At 35.8% G+C, this 25,753-nt stretch overlaps 3 protein-coding genes across 3 annotated transcripts; 2 read left to right on the forward strand and 1 right to left on the reverse strand.

Moving 5' to 3' along the window:
• The first annotated feature begins 1,305 nt into the window (after positions 1-1,305).
• On the forward strand, positions 1,306-10,854 carry LOC116298836 (uncharacterized). The gene is made up of 6 exons (XM_031707406.2): positions 1,306-1,571; positions 3,433-3,717; positions 4,970-5,275; positions 6,146-6,478; positions 7,156-7,302; positions 8,607-10,854. Exons 1-6 carry the CDS (start codon positions 1,508-1,510, stop codon positions 9,104-9,106), a joined length of 1,635 nt encoding a protein of 544 aa, XP_031563266.1. The 5' UTR covers positions 1,306-1,507; the 3' UTR covers positions 9,107-10,854.
• Positions 10,855-11,374: 520 nt separating this feature from the next.
• On the reverse strand, positions 11,375-16,130 carry LOC116298839 (uncharacterized). The gene is made up of 4 exons (XM_031707408.2): positions 15,956-16,130; positions 15,700-15,847; positions 14,436-14,551; positions 11,375-12,340 (listed from the first exon to the last, which is right to left on the reverse strand). The coding sequence occupies exons 1-4, from the start codon at positions 15,965-15,967 to the stop codon at positions 12,140-12,142; spliced, it is 477 nt and encodes a 158-aa protein (XP_031563268.2). The 5' UTR covers positions 15,968-16,130; the 3' UTR covers positions 11,375-12,139.
• A 37-nt stretch (positions 16,131-16,167) lies between these two features.
• Positions 16,168-25,424, forward strand: LOC116298838 (tRNA selenocysteine 1-associated protein 1). The gene is made up of 12 exons (XM_031707407.1): positions 16,168-16,374; positions 16,504-16,601; positions 17,878-17,977; positions 18,625-18,677; positions 19,723-19,786; positions 20,235-20,277; positions 20,792-20,819; positions 21,379-21,498; positions 22,125-22,335; positions 23,208-23,259; positions 24,059-24,117; positions 24,426-25,424. The coding sequence occupies exons 1-12, from the start codon at positions 16,351-16,353 to the stop codon at positions 24,504-24,506; spliced, it is 933 nt and encodes a 310-aa protein (XP_031563267.1). The 5' UTR covers positions 16,168-16,350; the 3' UTR covers positions 24,507-25,424.
• Positions 25,425-25,753: the final 329 nt, after the last annotated feature.

Below are 25,753 nucleotides of genomic sequence, written 5' to 3' on the forward strand. Positions count from 1 at the left end.
TCAGTCAATGTTCTGTATTTTCCATTCTGAACCATTTTATGAATAGAAAAGAGATAACTAGCTAAAAACTAGTGTGAGATGCTTCGGTGTTTCTAATGAAACAGTAATGATAAAATGGTAAATTGTACACCGTGAAAAGATGAAAAAACTTACTGACGTTTCGGACGCTAGTCCTCCGACGAAGGACTAGCGTACGAAACGTCAGTAAGTTTTTTCATATCTTTTCACGGTGTATAATTTACCATTTTATGAATATAAACTGAATTACATTGTAACCGGCTACGGATAAAGTGAACTGCATATATGGCTTAACAGAGGCGTGCACGCTTTTTAAGTCGTGGATACGCGAAGCGTAAAAACGAGTTATTTTAAGGCCGGTTTAGACGGAACGATTTTCGCCTACAACTATCGTATACAACGCGCTCGCGTCTGTCGTAGGCGAGTTGTAGGCTTGATTTACGTACACGCTAAGACTCGAGTTGTAGAATGGCGCGAGCGTGTTGTACGATAGTTGTAGGCGAAAATCGTACCGTCTAAACCGGCCTTTGCGTCATCTGATTACGAACGTTACACGACATTAACAAGCAATATGAAAATACATGATAGTTTAATTCCAACTTTTTACTGCTTTTGAAGGCATTTTTCTCGTCGGGAACTTAACATTTTTCACTCACATTGAAGTCACTACAACTCTTACCCAAATTGTTTGAAATCTGGGATGCCACAAAGGATACAAAGGATATGGGCGAGAGAGGAGTTAAAAGGCAGGCCCGTAGCTAGGGGGGTGCATAAATTACAATAACAGATAGGAATAACGCAACGGAAAGTGCGCGCGCGTGCAATGTGTTCTCCATAAAGCACGCGCTCCAAACCAATCAGAACGCGACATTCTTAACAGTTATTTTATAATGTAATTTGTATTTTATAAAAGAAAAAAAAAACTTGCTTGCTGTGATGTGTGCAGTCATAAAGCACTTGGGGATTGGCAGAACACTCGAGAAGTGTCCAGAAGCACTCCGCGCGTCGTGCTTCTCCTAACACTTCTCTCGTGTTCTGCCAACCCCCGCGTGCTTTATGACAGCACACAACACGCGCGCGCGTTTTCTATTTCTTCATTTTTACTCTTTCGGACCTTACGGAGGTCATTATCTTGACCTTGAATTTAAAAAAAAATTATTAGGCTTTTCCGATATAATATTTTCACCATTTACTTTAATCTAAATTGGGCTTCCTGTGGCCTCGGTTGCAAATTTTCGACTTTTAGTAGAAATTTTGTTCTTTGAAACCTACGCATACGTCTTGTATTTTAAGCCAATCAGATCCATCTTCATGCCCGAAAGCAGCATTTCATTGGTTTTACCTATGTAATTCTATTCTTTCTCTATGACAAAGACTGTGGACTACTTAAATTTTTTATATTGTACATTTTAGCGAGGACATACGGTGTCTATACAGTTTGTAATTTGACTTCCGGTTCTACTTGATAGTGGTCGTGCACTCGGACATTATGCTGTACGCAATGGAGTATAAGCTTACTTGTTTTCTTCTACTTGCTGTTTCACTTTTATCAGGTAAGTAAGACCGAAAGCGAATAACTTTTAGCGTTCATTTTCATTCACACTTCAATATAGTATGAACAAAAGACTGACATAGCTAGACTTGACATCTTGAACCTCAGTGTCTTCACAAACTCTTCTATAGAATGCAATTAATTCAACACATGAATTTGACTTATTTTCTAACTCCTTCCTTCCTTTTAGTATCTTATACGGCTTCAAAATGTCTTTATACTTTGCTAATGAATATTTCGTCAAAGATAAGCTTATCTTGCACCTAATTAAATTCGAAAGACAACGTTTGATACGTTAGCTGTCTCGCAAAGTTTGGTCACTTCTTTTTGTTATTAAACAAGTTAATTGTATATAGTTTTAGACCAAAGTTTTACTTGAATAAAATCCCTTTGTGTTAACTTTTGTAGGTAGGTTCAAAATTGTCGAAAACCCATATTTAAAAAAACATATGATTGGAATTCGTTTATCTACAAGAGAATTTATTTCGGCTCGGGGCTTTACACGTCTTAAACAAACAGTAAAACAAAGTCATATTTTATTATTTTATTACCCAGCTAGTAGGAAAAATACTGAATTTAAGAACATATAACGAAAGAAATTCAGTAAGTCCATAAGATATTGTTGTACTCCAAGGGAATTTCCCTGAAGAGAAAAAGGTGCGGTATGTAGATAAGAATTCTTGGAAGATAGGGAAAGCAAAACTGAAATTCCTGGAAGCATGACATCCTCATTTGGTATGTGAACCACCTGCCATCTGTTGAGAATAATTACAAAATACCACACTCTTTGTCATATTTAAATATTGGTAATCAATTTTTTCCAATATACTGTTAGTTCTATTTATCTTTTTATTGGGGATGAGATGTAGATCAGAGAGGTGGGAAGATGCCAATGGGCTGCATGGGAAGGTCCCAAATTTCAAATCTTATAGTACACTCAACAAAATTACTCGAATCTGATTGGTCGAGAGCAGTACAATTATAGCGTTAATTGTACTCCGTAGGAGTACCGAATTAAGTCGCTATGGCAACACGGCCAAAACAATGTCAAAACAATTATTTTCTATCATTTTGTACTTAAAAAACATATAAATAAAATTTTAAGGCCGTAAAAACTAATGTTTTTAATGCATTTCAGTTGCGCGATGGATTGAAAATCGGCCGCCAAATAGACAAAGATGAACGGCGTCGCTTCGCATTTTTTTACTGAAATTTTGTTGAGTGAACTATAAACAAAAAATCGCACGATCTTCTCGTACAATTTGGAATTAATAGACTCGTAATGTTTTGAAAGTTCTTTAATTGTACTCGCCTAAAGGCTCGTGCAATTACAAGAACTTACAAAGCATTACTCGTGTCTATTAATTTCCAAATTGTACTTGAGATCGTGCGATTTCCTATACAAATCTCGGAATATTTGATAAACTATTTATTGGAAGAATTTGTGATTTTATTCCTGGGGTAGAGGAAGCCAATAAAAAGGCCCCAATTTCAAATCTAGACATTCTATTTTTTTATATTTTCAGGTTTGGGGGGGGGGGGGGGGGGGGGGAGGGAGGGGAGGACAGAGAGCCTACTGTAGGGAAAGGTGACCCTTTTTAGCAGTTATCCAAAGAGATATTATAACATTCGTTTCACACAGTTTTCAACTTATAAAATCAAATCTTCTTGAATGCCTGCATGACTTCGTTGTTAATGCAATGGTTGTAATCAGGTCAGGCCAATAATTGCCCCACAGCCTATATAACTCTTCTTTTTCAATTGTGATTCACAATTTGTGTATTACAAAGATTTTAAAAGGATAAGGATCATTGAATCAAATTAATACTTTTTCATAATTTATTTTTCATTTGACTCTCTAGTTAAAGCTGATCTTCAAGTACAGATTGTTAAAGAAGGTGTTAATATATACCGGAATATAAATGAATCCTTGACTTTGAATTGTACTGCTACCACTAATGGTGGAGGGCCATTAGAATCAATCTATTGGAAAAAGGATAGAAAGGACATAAATTCAACCTTATCCTCTAATAACTGGGCTGTTAAGACCATCACAAGCATTAGTCGATCGGATGCTGGTTATTATAAGTGTGCTGCAAAATATAAGGATCGTGTAGAAGATGACGCTGTGTTTGTAAATGTCAAAGGTATTTATTTATTTATCCCCCAAAGAATGTCACTTTAACAATCTTTTCTTTTCATGTACAATATGAGATATAGCATGTGTGCTGATTAATTAATTACTGTGTTTATATCAGAGGATAGAGACATATCACTACTGGAAAGGAGTATGTGAAATAGATGTGAAAACCATATGAAATAGATGTGAAAAGTGAAAATTATCATGTGAATTTTCTCAGTGTGTGAAATGGCATGTGAAATCGTAATGGAAAGTTTCACATGCATGTGAAAAAAGGGAAATGTATAAAGAACATATGAAACTGGACGTGAAAATTCAATTTATATTTTCACATTTATGTGAAAACTTAAATTGCTATTCTAACCATGTGAAAAACCATGTGAAAATCAGATCACAGATATCACATGTATGTAAAAGTAATCTATCAATAGCATTAAGCATGTGAAATGGAATTTCATGTTTCAAAGTAAAATTTTCACATGCATATGAAAGTCAATGGGCCAGGTATCGCGAGCATGTGAAATATACAATGTGAAAATCAGTTTAGAACTTTAATATCCATATATTATATATACATATATAATTATATACATATATATTAAATATATTATATTATTACATTATTATTAAGTTTCTTAAATACTAAGTCCAAGGAATGTATGCCATGAAAAATTAAACTACATATTGATCAGTACCCGTACGAATGACGCAGCGCAGCAATTATTAACTTTTATGGTTGCACGGTGCATTTCCATTGTTCAAGCAGCACTCATGCTCTTGCAATGTAAAATGGCTGCTTATGTCTCTGTACTGTGATATGAACACTCTGTTAATTTACTTTCTGGAAAAAGCAGCTTCAATCAACCTTTGATTGGCAAATCAAATAAACATTTTTGTTATTTTTTCATAGATAATTTTGTTCATTGTTGAATATAGTTGTTAAAAGGAATACATTACTTTATTTAGCTCTACCTTCTAATGTAATTGCACAAAATTAGTTTATATAGAGATTTCACATTGTGTTATTGAGGGAAGACTGATCGATTTTGAAATCAAGTTTTTCACTTGATTCACTAAAACAATTCATATTCAAGAACATTTGGATAACCAATTTTTTATTTATTTTTCAACCAATAAATAACAAATTAGATATCTGCCTTGTAGCTGAATGGGATACCCTGTTTAAATAAAAGCCTTTCTCAGTTCTTTTGTTTCAATGAGTTATGCACTGATTTTCGGTAACACAATTCTTTCCCCAGGAAAGCCAATGATCTTTAAATCTGGTGAGCCAGAGCTATTTACTCGTTCACCTCAGTGGCCTCAAGATGGTGATCCTGTTTTGGATCTACGATGTCATGCAACAGGATCAAAAATTATCACCTATATATGGTTGAAGGATGGGAAAGAAATAAAGCAAATGAATGGATTTAGTTTTCTTCCTGCAATAAATAATGGTAAAACTCTCAGGTTGTCACCTGTAGGGAAAGACAAGCAGGGGAAGTATACTTGTGAAGCAAGCAATAAGTATGGAAAGGACAGTCATAACATTACAGTCCGTGTTTTAGGTATTTGATTAATTATCATTATCATGTTTATTTGATTTTTAGGTAAAAATGCAAGCAATTAGTTGATTGCAGACCAGTAAAGTGCAACTTATCAGTTGATTGCAGACCAGTAGAGCACAACTGATCAGTTAGAATTCAATAATTCAGATCATTAGAATTCAGTAATGGCCTGGGTCGCACTTGAACCAATTCGAAACAAATTTGTTCAGAGAAGTCAAGAAACTGTCAAAATCCTGTCAACGTTGCATAACAAATCTTCAATTAGGTGCTAAAGTGCTGCTTTCAAGCAAGAATTTCCACGTACCACAAACAAAACCTTTTTTTCCTTGAAAAAGATCTTAGTTACTGGGAAATATATGTTTGAGAGTGCCTGCGGTTCACGTCCTCAAGTGAAGCTTAGCAAGCCACATCTAGCCATTAAAACATGAATTAGAACAACAATATCACTAAAATCATTACAATTGGGATGGACTCAGTGATCAATATGAAACTGGGTCACTATTCAGGAGACAATGTGTGCAAGACAAAATAGCAGTACCACGTGCACAACAACCATTTGTGCCGTCCATTCTGCCTCAAATGGCAGTACCACAACAATCATTAGTAATTCTTCAAGTGATTCACGTATGCCTTCACCCTTTCCCCAACCTTCTCCTGAGGTCTTGGAAACATCTACACATTAATGTCATGTTTACATTTGCATAGGGATTGTTTGATCAGAGTCCGACCCCAATAAATTTGTATTCGATTGTTGCGAACATGTATCAAATTGTTTTACAAGGTTACAAAGTTAGAACATTCTGAAAATTTGGTTCAAGTGTGAGAGGCATAATGTTGCCATTTTGACACAATTTGCTGTTTTTTTGGCAGATCGATTTGAACATCCAGTAATAACAGCTGAGAAGTCTATCATTTCTTCATACATTGGCGAGGCAAACATATTTGTCTGTAATGGTAAGAATGTTATAGAATTGGAAGCAGATGCAGCATGGTTGTTTAATGGAAAAGAGATAACAAAGGAGCAAATTGAAAATAGCAGCCGTTTACATGCTGAGGTCAATTATGAAGGGTCTAGTAAAACAATGAGGATGAGCCTGCTGATAAACCAAACATCCCTCCAAGATGCTGGAAACTATACTTGTAGAGTATTCATCAATGATGAAACTAGTGAGCAAACCACTTTATTGGTCATCAAAAGGAGAGGTAAGCTTCATAACTATTTAATTATTTATTTATATTTGGATATTGATTGTTAAGAAAAGTCCTATTGATTTTCAAAACCTTTCCTTGTGGATTCAAAATTAAAAGTTAAAGCTGCATGGAGCTATATTTTATTCATACATTTAACAATATTTCACTTTCAAGTTTTCTATTGCTTAGTGTTTGCCCCAGTAGCATATAATATATTTTAGTATTAGTAGCAGCAATTGTGTTAATGAGTGGAGGAATGTATACTACAAGTGTACACAAATGTACAATACAAGTGCTTTAGAATTCCACAGGTTTTCCTCTCAGTGCTTGATATAATGAGTATGCATTAAAAATATGTATTACAATCCCCATTCACAGTGTTATCAATAATAATTTATTATTTATTAATATCACAATGATGGGGATTGTAAAATACATTTTTAATGCATGCTTAAAATGATTGAGCTTGGTTCATTATTGATTAGGAAAAAGTGCTCAACACTACTGTATGGCACACATGTCTAAACAAATAATGGGACTGGTAAAAAACTAATAATATGTTAAATAAAAGTAGCTGGTTATTGTAGACAGAAAACATGTTAACTTTTAAGTCAAAAAAAAAGCAAAGTAATTCAGCTGAAAAGTCCTTACTTAATTTTGAATAAAGCTTTCTATTCTCTATTTTTTAGAAAAAAGACAAAGTGGAGACACAAAGGAAACAATACTTACAACAAAGGAGTTAGCTGGTCTTATTGTTGGAGTCATATTGCTCATTACTGCCATTTTGATTGTAATTTTATATTTGACTAAGAAGAAAACCAAAATAAACTATCCAGGTAAGTTTGTAAGTTTCTTTATTATCATAATATCACTCATGGCCATTAAGTGTAGATATTTTTGAATGGCACAGTGAAACATTTCTTTCATTCATTTCTTTTCTTTCTTGGGGGGATGAACATCCACCATGCATATATGCCATACATGCATCCTGGGGAATAGATAACATACATCCCTGTACATGTTACATGAGGAATACACACCATACACAACACACCATACATTCGTGGAGGCAGCATGGTCGAGTGGTCATAGCATCGGTCTCGCAATCCAGTGGTGCGGGGTTCGAGTCCTGCTGTGGCCACTATCTAGCTGCTAGACTGTATTTGTCCTGATTCCTGATTAGTTCAGATTCAGTTTCTCGACCATGCTTGGGATTCTTTACACAATTCATGTTTCTTCGATCATTTCATTTCAGTTTATTATTGTAGGAGGGCCATAATGGAAACTACTGGGTTACCAGTAATGTGATGTCACCCTCGTTAAATAAATTCAATTTATCTTATTTTATTTTTATTTATTTTCATACATCCTGTATACCTGCTGTACATGACACATGGGGAATACACACCATACATCCTGTATACCTGCTGTACATGTTACATGAGGAATACACACGATACATCCTGTATACTTGCTGTACATGTCACATGGGGAATACACACGATACACTGTATACCTGCTGTACATGTCACATGGGGAATACACACCATACATACTACATACCTGCTGTACATGTTACATGGGGAATACACACCATACATACTAGATACCTGCTGTACATGTTACATGGGGAATACACACCATACATACTACATACCTGCTGTACATGTTACATGGGGAATACACACCATACATACTACATACCTGCTGTACATGTTACATGGGGAATACACACCATACATCCTGTATATACCTGCTGTACATGTTACATGGGGAATACGCACCATACATCCTACATACCTGCTGTACATGTTACATGGGGAATACACACCATACATCCTGTATACCTGCTGTACATGTCACATGGGGAATACGCACCATACATACTGTATACCTGTTGTACATGTTACATGGGGAATACACACCATACATCCTGTATACCTGCTGTACATGCTACATGGGGAATACACACCATACATCCTGTATACCTGCTGTATATGTTACATGGGGATACACACCATGGGAACAATGCAGGGTGTGGTAATACACAGATTGTAAATATTCCACATTGTTTCAGTGTGTATGCATACTAGCATCTTGAAGTTGATTTGCCTTTTGTTATACTGGACTTTTTCTGCAGAAATTCCTAAAGGTCCGTTCAAGTATGGCGCATTCGTAACATACAACAGTCAAGACTTTAACTGGGTTGAAAAAAACTTGCTGCCATTATTAGAAAAGAATGGCATTGATCTCTGCATTCATTACCGTAACTTTGAGCCAGGTGTTGCCATACACGAAAACATGGTGAATAGTGTATATAGGAGTAGGGTGGTGATAGTGGTGATGTCCAACAACTACATGAAGAGCAAGTACTGCAGAGCTGAGTTAGATTATGCTGTGCATAGATCATTGGAGGAACATGGAACAAATCCCTTAATAATCTTGTGCATAGATCCAGATATAAAGAAAAACAGACTACCCAAAGAGATCAAGAACAAGACATTTTTGGATTTTACCAGCAATGTTGAAAAGGCTACTTGGGAAAAGAGGCTGCTGAAGTATATCAAGTGGAGTGATGAAAATGAAAATGCCAGAGAAGACAAAGAAGAGGAAGAATGTGCCGTATTGATTAAACATTGATTGAAGATCATGTCATTAAGGTTCCATTAACTAGTCTAAAGATGAAGACACAAGTTTGTATTGTTTGATGGTATACAACTTCATAATCATAGGGAGGTTCTCCATTTCCCTTATTGAATAATGGCTAGTGGTAGTCATTGATTGATTGGACATTTAATATATCTAGAGCAGACCAAGTTCTTAGGTAGCAAGATTCAAGAATCTAGTCCTGACCTGTCTCACTGCAAGTACTCTTAATTTTTTACTTTTAATGATGTTTCTTCTTCACCCTACGGAAACCACTTGTCTCTTTAATGTCTAGCTTATAGCATGGCCTTGAAATGTGTGATTTATAGTAAAAAAAAAAAAAGACCCAAGTTTAACATTAGGAGTTTTTCACCTCAAAATTGTTCCAAAAATTAAAAAATATAAATGTGCAGGTTGTCAATAACACTGTGACATTGCAAGTGTGATGACATCAAAACATGTACTAATTAAAAACTCTACCTTTATTAAAACTAAAAATGAGAGATTAGGGTCCAGTTGGCTTGTATGTATGGTGTGAGTGGGTGCATATTTCATCATGAGAATGTTCAGCAATCAACTGTCTATGTAATAGAGGCCGGTGCTTATATTACTGTTCAAAACTAATGATAACTATATTGTAACCAAGGTGTTTGAAAATAAAAATAACTGGGTGTAACTCTTAGGGTGTTAGAGCTAGGGTTGAGAGTGTAATGAAATATTGCTGAAAAATTAAAGCATATTTCCTGGGCTTGAAGGTTATACAGAATCAAAAAAATAGAATTACAATGGGTTTAGAGTTAATTACTAGCTATTATGCATACTAGAGAGCAAACAATCCGTGAAACAGTAATTACTAAATAGTGCTCATTAAACAATAGAAAACAATGGAATTATGCATGAAATTGTGCTATTTCGTATTACTAAAGTTTCACAGTTATATTGTTTGTACTCTACTTTGTTCACGGGTTAAATAAAATTACTCTAGACTATTAGACTATTAGATTTAAATGTACTTAGGAAGGAAAGATAATATGCTAAGTTCTGAAATGTATAAATTAGATATACTGTATATGCATGTGCCTAATAAGCTATCATTTATTGAAACATAAGTTCAAAGGAAAACATCAGTATTCGTAATTTATTTTGATTTTAGTTAAATGTCAATTTTTAGTTTGAAATTTTAAAAAATTATCGAAATATAAACAACGTAAAGCAAAAATTACTTAAATTTCGTTTATGATTAATTAATGTTTTATTATCTAAATTAATAGCCCACTTTCGAGATAGGCTTCGCTTGTCACACACAAAGGCTTCGATGTCAGGCTTTATGCATAAATACTCACATGATTCATGAAGAGAGAAAGAATTTAGTTTAACATTTAATTGTAATCACCAACGAGAAAATATGAACTAAATGAAGGAATCCCCGCGCCCCATCATGAGCACTCTCATGCTATTTTTAGAATCTTTGATGCTATTTTTAGGATCTTTGATGCTATTTTTAGGATCTTTGATGCTATTTTTAGAATCTTTGATGCTATTTTTAGAATCATTTATTTTGTTCGTTTGTTTTTCTGCACATGCATACTGCACGCGATCTGCCAGTATGCGCGTGCCCAAAAACAAACGCAAAGAAGCATATCTTGAAGTGGGCTATTAAATATAAAACAAAATTAAAGAATTATAATAGTGCATGCTTGAGTTACACTCCATTAATTCAAACAATAAATGTTTCAATTCGAGGCATTTGGGTCAAGACATTATAAAGCTTAATTAAGACACACGGTGCAGCATGCACGCAACATTGCACACAACAGGACTGTTGCAGCGTGTCTACCCCTGAAACATGTTACACGCAACATTGCGCGCAACGAATTTCATTGTGTGAACATGGCTGCAACATTGCGTGTAACATTTGAAATTTCGAACCAATCGGCTTGCAACAAATTTATAACCGCTGACCACCTTGGCATAGCGTGCTGACAAGCGATGTTGCGTGATTTGTTTGCAACGTGTGTCACCCCGTTTCAAATTTGTTGCGTGCAATGTTGCACCGTATGTTCGCACCTTAAATGTATAGAAACTGATCCAAATTGTATCTCTAATATCTGCTTTTTTCGATTGTCAGTAGACTGGCTGAGTACTTGTACTTTTCATCCTTAGAAGAATTTTAAACTTTTATCGTCATTTTCTATTACAGTCAGTGTGTTCTAGCCACACTGACTCTTACAATGTTTCCCATTACTGACCTCGACTAATGGACACTGACTAATTGTTGTTTATTTTGGGCTCATCAGGTAAACTTAGCGATAACAACTGATGTTTCAATGTCGCTCACATCATTTTCAAAGTAAAACAGAAAGAGTTTGAATAATTTAAAGTCAGTTCAAGGTTGATTTAGAGTGTTCAGTTCTTTAGACAAAATTATTCATTCATTTGAACTGACTTTCTGTTTCACTTTGAAAATTATGTTAACGACATCGAAACGTCAGTTATCGCTAGTTTTTATCGTTAAATGTATAACAAAACTTTCTTTAATCAAGATTTAAAAATAAATCAAATCTAAACTAGTTAATCAACCATGCTTTCAACCAGCCCATTCTTTTGTCTTTTGATTGTTTTTTTTTTCGTTTCCTGCCCACCTTGTTCTCATTGGTTTCTTTCGTCATTATATAAACACTCCTTTATACCACCTCTTTCGTTTGCAAAAGGTAAAGTGAAATGTAGGGAAACGATGAAAACGTGGTCGCGTATGCCGTTTGCGGGAAGAAAAAACGGGAATCTTAATCTGCCTATTGTCGTTTTACTCGAACATGTATTGAAAGTCTATAAAAGCTATTCAAGGAGATGAAATGATGAAAGAGAAAGAAAAAATGCAAGGATATTTACACAAAAAATAAAATAAACGCAAGTGTTCACTTTTAGAGTCTAACGACAGTAAAAATAATTAAAAAGTATTGTTATAAACAATAATGAAATTTGATCAACTAAAAAGATGAAATTGTGAGAGGCTATTGACTTTAAACTTTAGCCTTCAGCAACTCGATGAACTTTAAACCAGACATTGACATCTTTTCGTAAATCCTCTTCATCGTGTATTTTTGTGGTAATCACGGCTCCACTTGCATCAACATAGAGATAACATTTCATTCCAACAACTGATTGCAATACAGTAAAATCATAAATCTTTCTGGGCCAAAATAGGGTAGATTCATTTTCAGAGTCTTTCTAGGAAAAAAAAGAATAAAACATAGTAATGATTGTGTAATTATTTTATGTATTATATGGTTAGGATAGTAGGTGCGCGCTGATCGGTCGAAAACTGTGCTTTATATTTTAAAAAAATCTGGAAAAATATTAGTGAACGGGGCACAGTGCTGACACCATTCGCGCGCGTGAGGGTCTGCTAAATCCTGTGACCGTCTTTCTATTTACGTAAAAAAATTTAATACCGAAACAGAATTAGCAACTAAAATATATCATAAAACAAAAAAACAGCTTTTTCCTTGCTCCGTTCAGTGATAAAGCACTGAGGAAGCGCTGTAAGCACTCGAGAAGTGTGAAACACCCTCCTACAGTTCGTGCTTCTTCTTACACTTCTTTGGAGTTTACGCGTCACTTCCTGCGTGCTTTATTACTGAACGGAGCACGGAAAAAGCTGTTTATTTGTTTATTTGTTAAATACAGCTATAAAAAAGGGTTGGTGAAGGAGCTTTTTTTGTCACAGCCTTATGGAGTTTCAATTTGACAAACTTTTTCTGCACGGTTCTTCGGCATATTTTCTTGTGCGGACATTTATATATAGACATAATACATTTTAAGCAACAAGCAATGAGCAGCATGCAACAGTGCACGAGGCAACAAAACCTAGCTTTACGAACCTTATGTATACACCTAATTCAATAAAACCTTGGTCATATCGCCAGCGACAGGCAATAGGAGATTCAAACGAAACCGTTTCCATGCCAGAATAACCTATCGCCTTTGGCGATGGCAATGTTTTATTGAAATATAAATAGGTGTATATGTTTATTGGCAAGGTACGTACATGTTCAGTTAGTAGGATTTTCATAGGATTGTTAGTAGATTAAGATAGATACAGCTATAAACAGCCAATTTCTGAATGGCGTAAAAAGCAAAATACTAATTGAACAGAAATGGGAAAACACTAAAAGAAGCACTAAAAAAACACTAAAAGCAACCATGCTTTAAGACTCTATCTCTTAGTGTGCAATCTTAAAGAAATAGAAAACGCGCGCGCGTGCTGTGTGCTGTCATAAAGCACGCGGGGGTTGGCAGAACACGAGAGAAGTGTTAGCAGAAGTACGACGCGTAGCGGAGTGCTTCTGCACACTTCTCGAGTGTTCTGCCAATCCCCAAGTGCTTTATGACTGCACGCAGTACAGCAAGCAAGTTTTTTACTTCTTTTATAAAATCTAAATTACAGTAACCGTTATTTTAGATAGGAATGACGCAACGGAAAGTGCGCGCGCGTGCAATGTGCTCTCATAAAGCACGTGCTCCAAACCAATCAGAACGCGACCTTCATAACAGTTATATTATAAAGGGATGTACAGCAAATGTGGGATTGTTGGCCTACGAACTTACTAGCGAAATTATGCTAAACGCCCTCTATATGATATACTGTAAGGGGTTTCCAATAGGCTCGAGAAATGTATATTGATAAGGCTGTTGATAATATCTGGTATGCTTTGGACTGGGGCAACAAACAGAGCCCTAGAAGTTATGCTTGTCACATTTAATCGGGTCCAAAAGCAGCTAGATACATGCCAGCGATGAGCTCCACCATTGCCAGGGTTTCATTTGCTTAAGGTAACGAAGCAAAAACATGTTGCACAGGCTTTTGTGTTCACAGTTGACTATATATGTTGTGGTGGTAGTGAGGGAGGTGATCCAAGGAGTAACTTAGAGTCTAGTAGGTTTGCAGACAGGCATGATTTTGTCCAGACTGACCGTAATGAAATCCATCAGCAACGCACTGATTAAGTATGAAATCCTAATAGTCATGTGTTCTTAGGCTGCGTGCGTAATGTATGGCAGGGGGGGGGGGGGGGGGGGGGGCAGGTGAAATTGAGGGGGGATCAGGAAAATTTTGGTAGGAAAAAATTGGGGATGGTGGGCAAATTGTTATCAGAAAAATGGGGGGATGCACAATTTGTGGGAGAAGCTACAAGCCTTGCTTAGGGGGGATCGTATTTTTTTACATGACTTTAAGGGGGGTGTTAAGAATTATTCTGGACATTTCAAATTTTCACCTCCCCACCCCCCCCCCCCCTGCCATACATTATGAACGCAGCCTTACCGTAGTAATCAAGTTTTCAGTTTCTTTGTCTATTGCTAGAAACACCTTATCTTCAATGCTTTGGATTTTGTAAGCCAGCTTGTCATCAACAGTGTATTTGTATATCTTAAAGACAGCTAAGAAAGAATTTGAAAAATCTTAGGGACTTGTCTTGACAAGCAGTAAGGTTAAAAACAATGAGATGGTACATCTTGACTCAACACATGCTGAAGGCATTTAGGAGATCCCAGAAAAATTGGGTGTATGTATGTTATAAAGGAAAATTTTGAAATTGAGGAGCATTTGTAAATGGCTAACTTAGTTATGTCTTTTGAGCCCCCAAAAAATACTATTAGCTATTCCATGGCGGCTAAGTAGAATACTCGCTACCGAAGACTGGGTTAAGTTTGATTTGCATTGCATTGTGAGGTTGTTTTAGGGGAAATAGAAAATATATTGCGATCTCCCTAGATGAGCCGTTATGGCTCTTGGAGATAACAATCCTCATCCCATAGTTTGCAGCTACCATCTTGATCAAATCCCATGCATAGTCCCAGCCTATGTTTTGCTCAAATCTCGATCCCATTCCCATTTTTGAACTGATTTTTTTTTTGTTAGTTTGTGAAACCCAATCCGAGTGCATAAAATCCGTTTTTCCCAGCCCAAAAAAGGTAAATCCCATCTCTTATTTCACCTCTTCAGGACCCTCGATATAATTCAAGACAGTGAAGGATTAACCGGAACCGGAAATATCAAAGTCAACATGCACAGCTAAATGCGAACGTTTGGCTGCATGCCAGCGGCACGTTCACGAAATGTGCAACAATCTCGAAAATAGTATTTTAGTTCTATTACCTCAAAAATTACTCAACTCCCCTTAGTCTCCTACGCAGTCGCTACAGGTTGCTATCAATAGACGTCACTTCCGGTAATAGCTCTTTTTTGTTGGCTTGTAGAATCCTGGAGGTTGTTTTGATCTCTTGTTTTCTGGTTTGATGTCGTGAAAATAGTCAAATACAATAGTTTGAGGACTTATTTTAATATGTTTTGACTTAGCATCCGCTAGTTGCCCCCCAGTCAACCGCTTGTTTGCCCCCCAGTCAACTCCAAAAGTCACGCGATTGATAGTAAGCAATTAGGGGAGTGAGCGTGGCGTGACGACACTAATGGCGGCTGCGTAGGAAACTTAACTCCCCTAAGACTAGCCTCATGCGCAGGAGGCTACTTGAAATCTAAATATTATAATATTCCTTATGTTTGAGTAAGAAGTTCTCCGTGAACTTACTGTATTGGTCATTCTCTTTGCCTGTAGCTGTTATAGCTCCATTTTCTTCCCTTAACAAGGTACCATCGTCTATTACACTGTGGGCATGGATCTTCATGCTTCTTGCCATTGACAGGAATTGACAGCACAGAGGCCGATCTGCCAATTGCTAAAAATCATAGAATATTACTAAGTAAAATTTCAACATCATTGTTTATCTCTCGCCATCCCATGATTGTTAGTTACAAGATTCTTGGCGCATTTTATAGGAACTTACTACACACTCCATCGTGGTCTGTTAATTGAAAACTTCTGAAATAATCCTAAAGATCTAGGTTGGCTGGTGGTCTTGGGTCTCGAAGAGAGCGGCTGAGAATACGAACTGAAAAACTGTTGATTTGGTTTTGTAACAGCACCACGCGAGGAAGTTTTCCGCTTGAACTCTGCTATAAATCGTCCTGTTTTTTTCATGAATTCGACGTAAAACAGGAAGTGCTACTCAACCGGAAGTGAAGATTTGTTATACAACAAAATTCTGCGCATGTATTTTAGATGAATTCTGCTGCACATAAAATATATCAGATATTTTTTCACCAAACAGCTTAGTTGAGAAAGTCAAGCTTCTTAAAATTTGCTTAAAATATTTAAAAATTTTAAGTATTATATACAGAGATGGCGACTTTATGGATGGGCGATGTAAGTATTGTTCTATCTCTGATCTTTCCCGCCGGTTTACCAGGGGTGCTTCAAGAGATGATCATTTATTGCATGTCCTAGTAAAAGTGCTTTTTGCAAATTTATATTAGCTTATTAATTTTCCCACAGCTGGACACCTACATGGACGAGGTGTTTGTGACCAATGCCTTTGCTGCTATGGGTGAATCAGTGGTTTCAGTGAAGATGATCAAGAATAGGACGACTGGGTAAAGATTACACTATACACGTGCACTTGTGTCAAATATATTTATATACTTATCATCACAAATAACCAATCTTGATTTCTTGTTTAAGTTTTGAAGATCTTTCTTTGTACTAAGTAAATTAGTTTAAATAATTTTGATTTTGTGTATTGTCTATTATCATTGGTTGTTCGGTATCATAGTTGTTTGTGTCTGTCTGTCACGGCCAAAGGATGACCAATCAGTATTCAAAGATCAGCCCTGTTACCTCACCATTTTACTTTAGTCTTTGCTGAAACATTATTGGTTAACAAACATATTGGGGGTATTTAACAAAAGAGTTCTCGTTTGCTTTCTTTGTTAACAAAGACTTTATGCTTGAGGATGGCAAGACCAGGATAGCAATGCCAAGGATGATGGCTTGCACATGAACCACTTTGAAAGTGCTCATGTTATCATTTTGACATTGCCCTCTTTGATGCTCAACTAACTATAAATTACCATAAAGGGAATCATTTTCCAGGGGTTATTTTTAGCTCAGTCATACCTTGTTTCTGGCTTAGCTAGTGTTACTGGTCAAAATGACTGGAAAAGTAAAGGTTTGACAAGACAAGTTCCAAATTCTTGCTGGACATCATCCAATGATCAGCTACTATTTTCAATAGCTATTAAAGACCCATTGCCAATTACCGTGATGCATCACAATTTGTTTACATTTTGAATCGTGTCACCACTGAAAAAACAATTCCAACCTTTTGAATAAGGCCCTAAAAGGGCCGTAAAATAATGTAAAAGAATCATTTTTGTGCCTTAGTGCTATGTCGGAAAAGGATTTAATATGAAGTTATTATTCAATATATGAATCTTTGAATTTCATGGACCACCAAATTCATCTGTGACCGCGGTGCATCACGGTAAGTGGCAATGGGTCTTTAATACTAATATATAGTACCAAGTTTGTTGGCAATCAAGGCAGGCCAAAAGACAACAATGATGATAATAATGATAAATAATAATAATAAATTATTATTGACGATTATAATAATAATATCTAATTTACAAGTCTAAAAATACCTTAACATATTAAGGATGATAATAATAAAATAATAATAATAATCTTAATTTCAATAATGCTAACAAAGTGATTTTTTTGTTTGTTCATCACATGAATGAATGTTAACTACCAATTAATTTTCCAAAAAAAAATTTTTTTCAGCTTGCATTGCTTGACCTTGCTTTGTCATGAAGTTTTTGTTATGAGTCACTCGTCAATAGTTGCAAACTGTCATTTGTTTTACAGGGCCCCTGCAGGATATTGTTTTGTTGAGTTTTCTGATTCTGCCTCAGCTCAAAGAGCTTTATCCAAGCTGAATGGGTTACCTGTGTCTGGTACTAACCCTGTAAGTCTTTAATCTAGCTGTCTATTTGTAGTGGGATATGTGTCCATATGAACCATGTATGAAGTGCTTTGTAATCATGTATACTGGTCATCAAGGTTATCAATCAATGATACAAAATTGTTCAATTAATTTAAGGCAAATATCAATGTATGTTACAAACGAAATTTTAGATTTCTGTTGCATGAGAGATGAGAGAAAATTGCAGCATTGCCTAACATGTCTTGCAATAACAGCATCAACAATGTGAACAACACTAATAAATGGTCAGAAATATGTTCAAGTGTTCTAACTCTTCTCTGGGTCATTTCATATGTTCCATATATCAATAGGAATAATTAGATTATGATTATAAACTAGCTGGAGAGTCCTGGCAGGGATATAAAATAAATAGGAGAAGATCATGGTAGTTTAACCTGAATAAATGTGCTCAGCTACCAGAGCATTATTCTCTAATCTCTGACAGTTAATGAAGTTTTATCAATATTATAGCCATTATATATATATATTAATTATTATTGGCAACAAAATCTAAAATATGCATAAGTCAAACCTTTGATGCTTAATACCTTTATCTCATCCGTATACAGACGTGGCCTATGTAAGATGACTGCGTAATTACATTCATTTCATGTCTTTGTTATACACAGGTGAAGAGATACAAGCTTAACTGGGCAACTTATGGAAAGGAATTATCAAACTTGTGAGTATCTGTAATTTAACCTTTAGTAAATAAGTGCTGTGAGCCATCAGAAGAGCAGCAACACTAATCTTGCATTGCTCCATTGGGATCCCTGTGTGCTAGATGCCAGAAAATATCTCAATTTGTGTTTGTTGAGATGATTTTTCAGAGTATGCAGTACTTGTCTTCAGTGGGCATGAACTACTTTCAATTGACATTTCTGTCCAATAGATAGTTTATTGTATGTTTAAGCAAGCAAATCATGTAATCTAAATCATGTCAAACTGAAATTTATTTATTGTTTCAACGGTTTATTTATTTATATTATTTATCTCACAAAGGGTTTATGGACATTTAGGGGCAAAGCGGACAGTGGCCATGATAAATTCACTACTTCTGGTATAAACTTTATTGGATTGTGTTATGATAACCAAAAAGTGCAGATCGACATTGTTCTCGGATTTCAGTACAAGTGTAGGATTTGTGTAGTGCTAACTTTTTTGATTGAAGTTTTTCTTATTGCTATTTAGAGAAACAGATAAACAAACCAAGTAAATAAATATTGTTCAAAAGTCAGAACATTTGTACTGGAATCCAAGAACACAATCCAACACCATTTATCCCATGTGACAACTAGAACTGAAGTGGTGAATTGTATCCTTGTCCAACAAAAGTGATCTTATTTGGATGTTTTCTGATCAATATCTCTACTAAGTACTGTAGATGTTGTACCTGAATGAAATTAGTATTATGGAAATACCAGCTTAGGGACTTTTCTTTTCTATTGTAATTATTGTTTTCTTAGTATTGTTTTCTTAGTATTGTTAGGGATAGCTATACTTGTTGTCAGTCAGAGTATTATTGAGGTCGCTACACTATGTCAAATAAATCACATGAAGAGACAGACATTAAATATGCAGCAACCATATAAATACTGAGATATCACTTCATGCCTACTTGTAGCACTTTACTCGCAATATATACAACAACTAGTCTGTTATATCCAATTATATCACACAAAGGAAAGTGCCAGTGTTCTGATTAATTTTGAACAATTTTATTTTAGAGGACCAGAATATTCTATATTTGTTGGTGATTTGACACCAGATGTCACGGATAGTGTTTTACAGGTACATTTGTTCCCTAAATACCATGATTTGCTTTATCTGCTTTAATTTTATTATACGACACTCAATTTCCTGTGTATAATACGAACATTTTTCGAGTGCAACTACAGAGTGATAATGCACGGTCTGTAAACTGGTTTTGAAACGTTTTCTCAGTTTTTTTCATGTCGTACAATAAACAATGTGGGGCTCAAAAAAATATGGCCACTTTCACTCATAAAATTATCTGACTGTAATACACAACTACCAGCAGTGTAATAATCTCTATATAAATATAGTGTATTTCTTAGCATGTATTCTGAATGCAGTGATATAAACACAGTTGTAATATGCAAATTAATCTTGAATGTTGCACACATTGAGGGCCATGAGTAACACAAAAGTAATTATAGGGTATTGGTTTCAATCTTGACATTGTTCAAGTTGTACTTAATTTTTGAAATTTTTATAGGTGTTTTTTCAGCAAAGATTTCCTTCTTGTAAGGCTGCTAAAGGTATTGGAATATATTGATTATTGCCTACATTATATTAGTGTAATAATTTTGATAGAAACAACCCACTTCAGATTATAACTCAAATGGGTACCCGTGGTGGCTTGATTCAGTAATCTAAAAGGCATTTAGAGCAACCAGGGCCAATCTCGCCCTCTCTTCTTTACCACAGGAATCCCAATACTCAAATAATAGTTCCAAGCCAAGGTTGGAGTTGCCATGCATGACAAAATGTATAGTTTTGCTTGGCATGGAAACTGCCTCAACTTGGAACTATTATTCATGATCACTAAACAGAACTGTAAAATGGAGTATTGCTAAATAAAGAGAAAGCAAAAGGGTGAAGAATAAAGACAAGGCTATCATTAATCTAGCACCAGAATTTTAGGGTTTTAGTTCAAAACTATAATGTCTAATTGATTTATTTAAAAACACTGTTGTTATTTTTAACATAAAAATGTCCAATATGCAAATATATTTGATTCATTGGTACTTGACTGTGTTATTTATCTTATAGTTGTACTAGATGCTGCTGGGAATTCCAGGTAGGCAGTAACAATACAAATAAGACAACATTATTAAAACAATCACTTTTATTACAATTGTCTAAACAGGGAGCCCAGGGAGGTTTTCAGTGGGTCCTCTGACAGTGGTGTTAGTGTTGTTGTAGGGGAAAGGACAGGGCTTAAAACAATGGCTGGTAACAGTCACCTGTCATGATGACGGACCATATTAGTTTTAGCTTGGCCATACCTTGTTTCTGGCTCAACGTTACTGGTCAAAATGACCGGCAAGGCAAATACTTGACCAGACAAGTTCCAATTCTGAGCGGACATTGTCCAATGCCTGGCTGTTATTTTAAGCCCTGAAGAACAAGTTTCTATGAAGTTTTTAACATATACGTAGCAGACTTAGTAAAAGATTTTAGGTCGCAGTCATTTACAAAACATGAAAGCAAAAACCCAACCATTTTCTGTTGTGATCTCAAAAGGCTTTAGTTTGAGTACTATCTAGATAAATATTGTGGTAGTGGTTTTCATCAATATAGCTTTGTATTAATATATAAAATTAATGTATAAGCAAGTCATATATTGTTGCTTGCAGGGGTTATGGATTTGTACGATTCTTTGATGAAAATGAACATAAAAAAGCAATGACAGAAATGCAAGGGGTAGTTGGGTGCGGAGGAAAACCACTTAGAGTCAGTGCTGCGACACCAAAAAGGTAAAAGACTATGTTTGTTATCATGTAATGAATCCCATGATTGTGCATGACAGTAGACATGATGGTCCACTATTCCTGGCCCACATGATACCTTTGTGTTCTTGAACAAAGATGTCTTTCTTTCGCAATAATTTACTGTGAGGACACACTAACCGGGACCTCTGGAAAAAAACTGACCAATCAGATAACGGTAAGCTAAACAGAAATTGAACTGATAACAGTGTCAGCCAATCAGATTATCACGTTTTCACGCTCTTATTTTATTGATGCGCTATCTGATTGGCTGGTTAAAAATATTGAACTAAATGTTGCAATATGATTGGTTAATGAAGTTAGTTTATCTAAGTGGTCCTGGTTGGAGTATCCGTACAGTAAATTGACTAGTTAATTGTACTAGGGGATTCTTTGGAGATGCTTAGAGCTCTGTGGTAGTGGTAATACTCGTTTCCTCATGTTGTTGAAACCAGAATTAAGCAGAAGCCATGTTAACATCATGAATAAAAAAAATAATTAGAATTTGATGTGATGGTTCTGTAATTAAATTATTTAAGTGGACCAATAATGTAGATGTTGTTATTTCCATGCCGCATGGTTTTGAAATGTGCCATGATTTTATTGATCTTCAGACCACAAACTACTGTAACAACACAAGCATATGGGGCCACAGCGACAGCAACTCAGTATAATGCCCAGTATGCACAGCAATATCAACAACAATATCAACAGTACATGCAAGCCTGGCAGGGCTATCAGTATCAGCAACCAAACTACTATCAACAATATCCACAGTATGGGACAAACATGTATGGACAGGACTATCTACATCAAACTACTCAGGTATGTTATCCTAAAGCACTGAATAAACTGCTTATGGGCCAGACATTTGGGAAATTTAATACACTTTTATACTAACTGATCATGAGTTAACCTTAACAAGAAGAGCCAAGATCATCCAAACATATTCAACTATAGACAATTAGATAGATAATTAGATAAGCAAGGAATTCTGAAAATTACTGGAACTGAATGAAAGACAGAAAGAAATGATTTTTTTAGAAGACTGATCAGTATTGGCTTTGTTAGATTCCCAGTGGCTTTAGGTAATTTGCAAACCTGGTGGGTGACTCAATACTTAAAGCTTAAAAGCTTATAAACATTTTCGTTTTGTTATTAGTTCAATTATAAATGGTCAAATGTGTTTGCTTTCTGAACAAATAATCAGACATGGTAGTTGGTGTAATGAGCTGAATCATGAGTTTTCAATATAATCCTTTCTAGTTGAACTGCACATGGTGGTATATGACCACCATTTAAAGCAGATAATGAGATTCAAAGACTTTTATCAGCTTATTGAAACCCATGAATTGGCAAAAAAAAATCATTATAATTTGAGAAAGCATTTCAGGATAAGTAAGTCTGGCAAGTTTGGACAAGAATGTTATGGCTAAAGGAAACAAGTGTCCCCATTTTAATCTTATTTATTTGATAAGGGTTTTCTAATCTTGAAGGTATCCTGTAGGGCTTAATGCACCAATAGTGGCTTTGCAGCATCTCATGATGCCAGGCACGACAGGAGGCAAAGCCATAGTCTTTTTCCTCTGGGAAACTGAATTCTTTTTCATTGTTCCTGCCTCTTGTCATGGCTGCCATCACGTGATGATACAAAGCCTCTGTACATGTATACTGATATAATGTTGTTTATTTTTAAGTCATATGAACAAGACCAGTCAGCTATGATGGCTGTAGACACCAGTGTTGAAGGTACTGATTATTTGAGTGTTAATTTCATAAAAATGGTTATAAAATTGGTTTCTCAAACTATTTCAGCTTGGTTTGGTGTCTGAAAAGATGGAAATATATTTGCTATATGGGTACGTGCCGCCAAACAGGGTATGGTTATCAGAGATTCTACTCTGGAACAGGGTATATAAAATCGCACTTGCTCTGGGACAGGGTATATGAAATCACGCTATCTACTAGATACTACAGTATCTACTAGTTTTGCAATACCGGTACAGGGTATGGTTATAAGCGATCTTGCTCTGGAACAGGGGTAGGGTTCAGAGGGCTCAGCGGCACATCCCTACCCTAAACAGGGCAAGAGTACCCTCCCCCCCATGATATTTTTATTTATTACATTTTTTCAATGATTTCATCATAAAGTAGGACTAGAACTCTCATTAATTAAAGTGGCTATTATGTACTTTCACTTCACAAATCACATTATGACACAGAATAATGGGATGGTGATGAATTCTGGAGTTTAAACACTGTTTCTTTTTCACTCCCGATTATACACAAACATGTACAAATTGAATATATGCTTTTAAAGGGTAAAAATAAGAACATTTGTGCAAATTCTGTTGTTTAAATCCTCAATCGTGATTGGCTAATTTGTATGAAAATTTGTATCGATAGTGGCCTTGATTGGTATAGTCGCACTGTAAGCAAAACTATTAGCACCCAAACTGTTTCTTTATGCAGTGCATTAAATTTCTTTTTAAGCAAATAAGTTTGATTATTATCTCATATTAAATTGTCGGTTTTTCAAACATTTTAGATCCCAATGAGCCCATCGATGTTGCAGCAGAAAATAAACTAATGGCTGAAACTGAGGCTGTAAGTTCATCATGTGGTCTGTAAATAATGAAATAATACTCAAGGAAGTGACTTCTAATCTTAAAATTATTACGTTTTAGGTGACATTGTTTACAGTATTTCCAGAAATTATCCATACTCACCCCCCTCCCCCCATAGAGGAATTTGGAAATTCCCAGGGGTAGGGGGGTCAGAGAAAGAACAAAATTAAAGAGTTTGAATGGAAGAAAATTGGAATTTTCAAGGGTTGGAGGAGGGGGGACTTATGCTATGATAAGACATTATTTTTTTGTACCATAGGTTTGACTTTTTTTCTTTATTTCATCTAGGAACTGTTCTATGAGCTAGAAGGTTCAAGATGGCAACCTGTGGAATCTCTGTCACCCAGCCCTAAAATGCTCACTACATAACAATTTAACTAGCAAAACTGGACATTTTATTAAGTTATAAATATTATTACAAAAAGTGAAACTTGTTTAAGAAATGAAATATTGACCTAAGTCGTCTTTAATTAACCAGGTTAAGTCAGATATTATTTAAAAGCTCACGAAAGCCTGGCATGGTCCACAACTGCAGATCATGGACATGCGTCATTTGTTATTCAAACTTATTTACTGGGACCAAGGACGGGACCAAGGTAAACAGTGTGTTTTGTGGTCCGAAGAAGAATGTTTCAGACACAAAAAGACACTGCTTTCCCAAGTAAAGGTTCTAGTAAAGAAGTGATTTTTTAATTTAGCCATTCTGAGGTTGAGGAAAAATCTGGGACAGGGAATGCAATGCATTGTGAGTGTGTTATGAAACACAATTATTTTATTTCCGGAATGGCATCGATTTCATCAGGGGCAGATCCAGGGGAGGTTTGGCTTTGTGCCCCTACTTCGAAGATAACCAATACTGCTTTTTCCCTTTGATTCAAAGTGGTGCACCCCTCCCTGGGTTAACCTTGTGCACAGCACCCCTCTCTGAACAAAATCCTGGATCCACCCCTGTTCATTCACTAATAAAAACAATCCCACAATGCACTGTATTGCTAACTTGACCCATTCCTCTCTGAACTTTGGAATGTTTAATATACCAAGTGTCAACGAACAATTTTTTTCAAGTTTTGGTGATTTATCACTTCACAGGGACTGCCAAGGAAGGGGGAATTTTTCAGACTTTTTACATTTTTAACCCCAATGTCAAAACTTCCCGGTCCTTATTTTGGTTTTGTTAGTCAGTGTTGAATAAGCCTTGAAAAAGTGAAATAATTCGTGTCGCTAATTAAGATCCAAAGTGGTTATCTAGTTTATTATGAAAAATACAAAGGATTATTTGATATGAAAGATTAGTCATGTTGATCCTTCAATACCCCCTCCTCATTGAACCTGGATTCCCTCCCCCCCCCCCACCCCTCACAGATTTGAAAGGACCTGAAAAGACTTTCCTTGGCTGTTGGACATGCTTTACTTATGTGCAAATGTTTGGGTGTCTGTCTGTTATGATGCTCTACTGTCTGTCCACCCATCTGTCTATCAAGCCACTATGCTTCATCATGACACACCTTACTCATCAACTATGAACAAGAAAGACTTGCTGGAACTCAGTAACTTTTTCTGTCACTTGAGGGACTGACTGTCTCTAACACTTGTACCATGTGAATGACACATGGTCC

This window comes from Actinia tenebrosa, unplaced genomic scaffold (assembly GCF_029948245.1).
Source record: "Actinia tenebrosa isolate PJP-AT-01 unplaced genomic scaffold, QUT_ActTen_1.0 PGA_scaffold10__47_contigs__length_13832649, whole genome shotgun sequence".
NCBI classification, from domain to species: domain Eukaryota; kingdom Metazoa; phylum Cnidaria; class Anthozoa; order Actiniaria; family Actiniidae; genus Actinia; species Actinia tenebrosa.

Excerpts from the sequence above, each read along its gene's own strand:
- LOC116298836 (XM_031707406.2), top strand. The coding sequence starts at position 1,508 with ATGCTGTACGCAATGGAGTATAAGCTTACTTGTTTTCTTCTACTTGCT. Across the intron at positions 1,572-3,432 it reads TGCTGTTTCACTTTTATCAG|TTAAAGCTGATCTTCAAGTA; the intron begins GTAAGTAAGACC and ends TTGACTCTCTAG. Across the intron at positions 5,276-6,145 it reads CATTACAGTCCGTGTTTTAG|ATCGATTTGAACATCCAGTA; the intron begins GTATTTGATTAA and ends TTTTTTTGGCAG.
- LOC116298839 (XM_031707408.2), bottom strand. Across the intron at positions 14,552-15,699 it reads CAAAGAGAATGACCAATACA|CTGTCTTTAAGATATACAAA; the intron begins GTAAGTTCACGG and ends ATTCTTTCTTAG. Across the intron at positions 12,341-14,435 it reads CTGAAAACTTGATTACTACG|AAAGACTCTGAAAATGAATC; the intron begins GTAAGGCTGCGT and ends TTTTTTTCCTAG.
- LOC116298838 (XM_031707407.1), top strand. The coding sequence starts at position 16,351 with ATGGCGACTTTATGGATGGGCGAT. Across the intron at positions 21,499-22,124 it reads AGTGCTGCGACACCAAAAAG|ACCACAAACTACTGTAACAA; the intron begins GTAAAAGACTAT and ends ATTGATCTTCAG. Across the intron at positions 22,336-23,207 it reads ATCTACATCAAACTACTCAG|TCATATGAACAAGACCAGTC; the intron begins GTATGTTATCCT and ends TTTATTTTTAAG.